At 39.4% G+C, this 7,186-nt stretch overlaps 1 protein-coding gene across 1 annotated transcript in view; it reads left to right on the top strand.

The window, feature by feature from the left end:
* The first annotated feature begins 3,597 nt into the window (after nucleotides 1-3,597).
* RIBC2 (RIB43A domain with coiled-coils 2) overlaps nucleotides 3,598-7,186 on the top strand; it is a 15,089-nt gene continuing 11,500 nt past the window's right edge. The window contains exons 1-3 of the mRNA XM_009648720.1: nucleotides 3,598-3,624; nucleotides 4,242-4,323; nucleotides 5,793-6,137. Of these exons, the coding sequence (XP_009647015.1) occupies nucleotides 3,598-3,624; nucleotides 4,242-4,323; nucleotides 5,793-6,137 (454 nt within the window). The remainder of the gene's footprint in view (nucleotides 3,625-4,241; nucleotides 4,324-5,792; nucleotides 6,138-7,186) is intronic.

A 7,186-nucleotide genomic window follows, 5' to 3' on the forward strand; every position in this document is an offset into this window, starting at 1 on the left:
CGGGGGGAAACCGCCCCTGTTGCGTCTCGTAGAGGGCTGGGGCGCTTGTCACAAGTCGCGGGTGAAAGCGAGTTGAGATTTTTCTAGGTATCGCCAGCAGAGTTGGTTTTGGCAGCTGTCCGCTGGGGAGGGTGTGTTTCTGGGGCAGCGTGAGGGGGGGGTTGTGTCTCCCCGCCGTAGGGTTCGAGGGCAAGGTTTCGTTTTTCCTTCACAGGAAAGAAGGTCAAGCCCTGTGTTTCAGTATCTGCGTGGGAGTTCAACTTAACGTAGCGTGCTTTGCTTTGGGGTGAGCCAGAAGCCTGCAGCGTCAGCTTGCGCAATGTGGCGTAAACAGGACAAGGGGTAATGGTTTTAAACTAAACCAGGGGAGGTTTAGACTGGATATAAGGAAGAAATCCTTTACAATGAGAGTGGTGAAACACTGGAACGGGTTGCCCAGAGAGGTAGTGGAGGCCCCATCCCTGGAAACATTCAAGGCCAGGTTGGACGGGGCTCTGAGCAACCTGATCTGGTTAGCGGTGTCCCTGCTCACTGCAGGGGGGTTGGACTAGATGACCTCTAGGGGTCCCTTCCAACCCAAAACATTCTATGATTCTAGAGAATAAGTGGGGTTTTTTACTTCTCTGCTGATACTTCCCTCCTCTGCTTGATTCTAACTAGAAGCTACAATCTGTGAGAGGTTTATTGGTGAAAGGGATCCTGCAGTTGGTCCCTATTTTGCATCAGGCAAAATATGACAGATCCACCAGGTGATGTCTACATGTATGGAATTAATTGGTATGTCTCATTTTTCCTGGAGTGGATGTCAGAATGTGAACACCCTTCAGTCTGTAAAGATCTGTGGGGATGATAGGTTCAGTCTGGTGGGTTTTGTCTAGAGCCATCCATGCCGTTTGCACCCTGAATGTTGGGAAATTATGCTGTATTTTATACCTATTTGATTTTTGCATGCAATAGTTCATTTAATCTTCCCGTAATGTGTCCAGAGGCCTATGTTAGGACTCTATGTGTGTGTGTGGAGGGAGAGTCCTGTGAGATGAAGTAAGTTTGAGTTCTGCTCATAAAGTATTGTCCTGGTTGCAGCTGGGATAGAGTTAATTTTCTTCATAGTAGCTAGCATAGTGCTGTGTTTTGGATTTAGTACTAGAAGAATGTTGATAACACACTGATGTTCTCAGTTGTTGCCAAGTAGTGCTCAGACTACTCAAGGACTTTTTGAGCTTCTCCTGCTTGGCCAGGTGCATAACAAGCTGGGAGGGAGCACAGCTAGGACAGCTAACCCAGACTGACCAGAGCTATTCCATACCATATAACGTCATGCTCGGGGGGGTTAGTCGGTCGGTCACGGGCAGAGTGATCGCAGCTCGGGGACTGATCGCTGCTGGGGACAGGCTGGGCATCGATCAGCGGGTGGTGAGCAATTGCATTGTGCATCATTCGTTTTGTATATTCTGTTACCATTCTCATTATTACTATTATTATTATTTTCTCTTCTTAAACTGTCTTTATCTCAGCCCACGGCTCTAACCTTTCTTCTCCTTCCCGATTCTCTCCCCCATCCCACTGAGGGAGGGGGGGGAGTGAGTGAGCGTCTGCGTGGTGCTTAGTTGCCAGCCGGGTTAAACCACAACAAGTATCTTGAGTACTCTTGTGCTAATGCATGTATCATCTAAGTGCTGTAGCATTAACTAGTGTAGAAGCAAATTTAGATTTGGTGAAAATAAGTCCAGACTGTTGACTTCCTTGGACTGGTAGAATTGCAACAGCTGTCAATTTGACAGCTTGTTTCAGGTACTGAAACGTGTCTCGTGTCGTTGGAAGGATATCTTCACCTTATCTCTCTCAGCGCCTTGGATTTATTCTTGTGACTCTTACGCAAGAGCCGTCTTTGTTGCAGAGCAAAGTAGCAGTTCCCACTTAATGAACAGGACAGGTTGTCCACATGATACAGCACCCTGACACATACGGTAGCCAACAATATACTCAAGTGGAAGGAGCCAATAACCTTTTTTAACAGACGCGAAGTGGGTATAGTAAGAGAGTCCAACTTTCTTCATCAAGAAATGCTTAATTTCTCTGCAACAAGGCTTTTCTAGAGCCTTAAGAATTAAATATAAATTACCAGCTAATGAAAATCAGCATATCTCTGCATACTTTATTGAGCAATAATGAACTACACCATCTGAAGGTCTTTCCCAAATACTTTCACAGAATAAACTGTCAGGCAGTTTTTGATAGAGCCATTTACATGAGACAAATATTTAAAATGGAGAGCACACTGGAGGAATTTTGTAAATACTTTTATTAACATAATTCAATATACCTTATTCATTGGCTGAACAATGACTGCTGACAGAAGGGGGTATTCTTGTACTTTGAAATTAGGCCAAGTCCAAAGCATGAAGAGTCAACAAATCTATACAGAGAGATACTACAACAGTATTTCCGATGTGGTTTTAGATTCTTTGTTCTCTCTCTCTCTCTCTCTCTCCCCCCCCCCCCCAGTTTAGCTGGGCAGCTGTCTCTGACAAAATTAAAAATTCAAGGCGGTATTTGACTTAGACACCACAAGTCCTTAAGCAGGCATTGCATAGTTTAAAAACATGGAGTTTATATACTGACTGGAAAGCAGAATGAGAACTACGGTTTTAATTTTTTTTTTCCTTGAGAATTACTAGTTTTATTATTACTTTGACTTCTGTATCTGTTACCTCATCTGAGTAATGGAGAAGTAAGATACTACTCTCTTCACTTACAGATTTAATAATTTATTGTCAGTAAATCGGTAATTTCCCAAAAGAATACAGATGAGTAGTCCAAATGAAAATTTATTTTCCATTTATATATGAACTATTATACATAAATACAAGTAGATTAGAAATTAGCTGTTTCAAACTGTTCATAGCAGGAATTTGTTATTTTAATGCTTAAAAGGTAAACCTGTAGCTTTATGTGACCAGGAATGGTTGTTTTAGGGATATACTCTTGTCAAGTGAAAGCTGTTCAAATGGGAGAGAGCTGATAGCATAACTGAATTTACACACACAAGTCAATACGTTGACTTACCTATATTATTGCCAGAAACTGCTGATGGAGTCATAATGAATTTCTCTTAACAGTGTTTCCTATAGTTACATTGAAAGCTTGCTTTCCCAAATGAGACCTCTAAATGACTTGATATGTAATACCTGTGACACCATTGGTTTTGGACGATGATATCCTGTAGAATTGTTTATGGTTTCACCCTTGCTTACAGATTTACCTCTTTGCCTGATTGCTATAGTCAGTAGTCCTTTACAGGATTAACATTGCATATTTTCAGCCATGGTCTGTTTTTAGATCTTTCTGCCTTGATCTGAATAGTTTTTAGGCAAAGACTGTCAAAACAGTTTACCAAATTCTTGAAGAATTGTCATTGCTTTTTGAGAAATCTTTTAAAGGCATTAAGTGGCTTGACCCATTTAAAAAAAAATTAAAAAAAAAAAATCCAGGTTTCTGCCTATTAATTTGCCACCTTCTGTCAAAAAATATGGGACCTGATTCTTTTGCCTAAAATGTAGGTGGCTGCTACCATCTGATGATATGCCTTAGGGTATCATGCCTTGCCCAGCTGCCACTCTCCAGGCATGTGAATATTATCTGTATTGTATTATTGTATCTGTCAGCTCATTGTAGATGTCTGCATGTATCTCAAATGCCACCAAATAGTGCATTTTGGCAACTACATGAATCCCACTCTCTATCAGATAGGACTGGAAAATGTCTTTCCATTCCCCATTATTTTTTCAATGTACTTTTAGTGAGCCATCTGTATTTTTTTCAAATCTGAACTATTACAACTTCCTGTCATCTTGACTGTCAAAATACTTACCCACTTTATAAATGAAAGCAGAACAACAAGAAAAAGTAAAATGCCAGCTATAGTGGGGAAAACATACTCTGTGTAATGCAGCTTAAAGTGTTTCTATTTATAGCCCTATCTAACATGCAAATGTGGTGTTCTGTTCTGATTCGGTGCAAGAATATACCTATCATTATTAAAAAGAAGCAAACAAACCAGTTGTTTCTGGATTTTCTTTTTATGTTGCCTACATTAGATGGTGATGTGTTTATATACTCTTGTTGGTAGCGGTTTTATATCTATCTTGAACAACTGTGAATCATTGTAGCTTGACAATGCCTGTTTTTAATTGTTCAAACATAGCATCTCTTAAAGACCTGCTTTTTTTTCATTTTAATAGGTTGATAAAGATGCATTGGATACCCAGGTCAAGGATAGGAAAATTCAAGAAGCAGCTGAAAAAGCACGAAATGAAGAACTTGGTATATTCATAGATACTATGATATTTTTGTGAAGAGTTAAATGTGATTTACCATCTGTTTCCTGCTTCCTTTTTTCCTTCATGTAATTCAAACTGCCATATGTATTTCCAAATGGGCCCCATCTCCTTGAATCTTGCCATATAGCTCTATCTATATAAATTTATCAATCTATCTATCTATATGTATAAGCACAATTGTAGGCTTTTCTTTAAATTCAGACATATAAACTGAATACTGAAACTGATTATGTAGCCCTATTTGTGTTCATACATTTGCATTGGTATAGTACATGTTTTGCTCAGTAACTTAAGATTTATACTGACATGATTAAACTGGTATACATTTCCTAATAGGCTGGAATTTTCAGTGTTTTCTTTTGATAAATGTTGACAAATAGCATTGTTTAGAGACCTGAATATACAGGAGCATATTTTTAAAAATACTTAGTTACTTAATACTGTTCTTTTCAGCATAGTAGCGGCAAATTTGTTTGATTGCTTTGGCCATTCTTCAATAGAATATATAGATTTTATAGAATCCTCTAGATTATTTTTGCCAGAAGCATGAGTCATGTACAGCAGGGCTGTAAGCAGGAGCCATTGCTGAGTCAGAGCACATAGCCACACAAATATTTCAGCTGTGTCCCCTGACCTCTAAACCCTTTGTGGCCCTCTGCGTTTGGAATGCTTTCTTGTGGTATCATGTGAAAAGGTCCCACAGGCTGAGCTCTCTGTGGGTTTCAAGAAGAGCTAGAATGGAGCTGCCAACTTCCATGCTGTGCTTCTACGGCTGCTTGTGATACCTGTCAGACCCCGACTCCTAGGAAACTGCCAGGAGCAATGTGTAGTCTGGCAACAGAGGAAGTGATCTTTTCTTGTGAATTATATTTAAATGGGTAAAATGGCTAGTTTTCGATGGGAGTTTTTTGTTGTTTTTCTTTAAAACTAAATCAGTTACAGCATTTTGATTAAATGGGCAAGACCTATTCAGCTGTTCAAAAACTGTTAGTACCAGCCAATTATTTTAGTGCTATGAAACAATTATCTATGTTCCTTTCATTGGAAGCCCGATTTTTATTTCTTTATAAGCAACTTAATGTATTCCAGTTGTAACTGTAAACTAAGAGTAAATGGGAAGAATTAGTGCATGTGTTACTGCAAGTTTTAATCAAACAAAACCTCGTAGTTCTAGAAGTATTTACTATTGTCTTTGTTTCACGTGCATGTATTTCATTGTGACATTAGTAAGATAATTTGATAACTAAAAAACTGAAACTATTTATAAGTAAATATTAGAGTGTTTGCTGGGCTGGTACTCATAGATCAAATACTCTTTCCTAAGGTATAAAAGTTTGAAGACTTATATTCTATTTATTCCTCTTCAGAATTTTATTTTCCATCTTACATGTGCACCTTCATGAGACATGCACTTCTAAGAGTTCTATTTTCATTGTGTTCATTTTTGTCTAGCTAATGAAATGAAGCAAAACGACAAGATCATGTGTATGTTAGAAGAACGACAGAAAAATGATATCAGAAACATAAATAAGGCTATAATTGAATTTCAGAAGAATTTTCAGAAGCCAGAAACAAGACGTGAATTTGACCTGTCTGATCCGCAAGCCCTAAAGAAGGATGTACCTGCTCGAATTTCAGACAATGATCCTCGATGTACTGTATCTGGCTTGCAGAAGTTTATGGGTGAAGACTTAAACTACGACCAGAGGATGAAATTTCAAAAGGAGCAGTTAAGAGAGTGGTCTCTTCAGCAACAGAGAGACTGGAAGAATGCATTAGCTGATCAAAAATTTGCAGGTAACAAAAGAAGATAATGTTTTAAGCTCCTTTTTCTGAAATTCTGATGTACCTGAAAAAAATATGGTATAGCCTATTGTGTCAGTTTGACATAGCAGTATTTTAGTATATTCAGTATTTAACTTTTAGAAATACTGCAGCAGTTTTTACTTTACAAACTAATGTATTCGATATCTCACTTAAGAAATCTATGTTTAATAACATCCGATGACTGTAATATTACCTCGGTTTCATTTCTGTTTTATGCCTCAGATTGAAGTGTCAGAGCATTCTGAAAAACCATCTTTTTTGCATGCTAGACGGTATGTTTACTTCATCAGACCAAAGTGTCCAATCTTTACTGTTCTAGAGCAGAAAAAATGATACTGAATTTTCTTTTCTAGCTTGTCATGAAACATTTTTTCTGCAGTACTTAACATACTTTTTTGTTTTATCTTTGTCTAACTGTTAAGGCAAGATGGGTTACATAATAAACTGATTTCACGAGTCACCCGAATTTCCACGATTGAATGGAATGAAATGGATGAGGCCTTCTATAGACAGCTAAATGTAACCTCACAATCACAGGCCCTGGTTCTCATGGGAGACTTCAACTATCCGGATATCAACTGGAAGGACCACACGGCAAGGTGCGCACAGTCCAGGAGGTTCCTGAAAAACATCGATGATAACTTTCTGACCCAGGTGGTGGAGGAGCCAACAAGAAATGGAGCGCTACTGGATCTTGTGCTGGCAAATAAAGAATTGGTTGAGGATGTGAAGGTAGGGGGCAGGCTTGGCTGCAGTGACCACGAGATGGTGGAGTTCCTGATTCTGAGAGGGGGAAGCAGAACAACAAGTAGGACTACCACACTGGACTTTAGGAGAGCAAACTTTGGCCTCCTCAGGGACCTACTTGGAAGAATTCCATGGGCTATGGCTCTCGAAGGTAGGGGAGTCCAGGAGAGCTGGCTGCAGTTTAAGCAGCTCTTCCTCCGTGCTCAGGACCGGTGCATCCCTGTGCGTAGGAAATCAAGTAAACGAGGTAAGAGGCCTGCATGGATGAACAA

Source organism: Egretta garzetta, unplaced genomic scaffold, assembly GCF_000687185.1.
Source record: "Egretta garzetta isolate BGI_Z169 unplaced genomic scaffold, ASM68718v1 scaffold81, whole genome shotgun sequence".
In the NCBI taxonomy this organism is placed as follows: domain Eukaryota; kingdom Metazoa; phylum Chordata; class Aves; order Pelecaniformes; family Ardeidae; genus Egretta; species Egretta garzetta.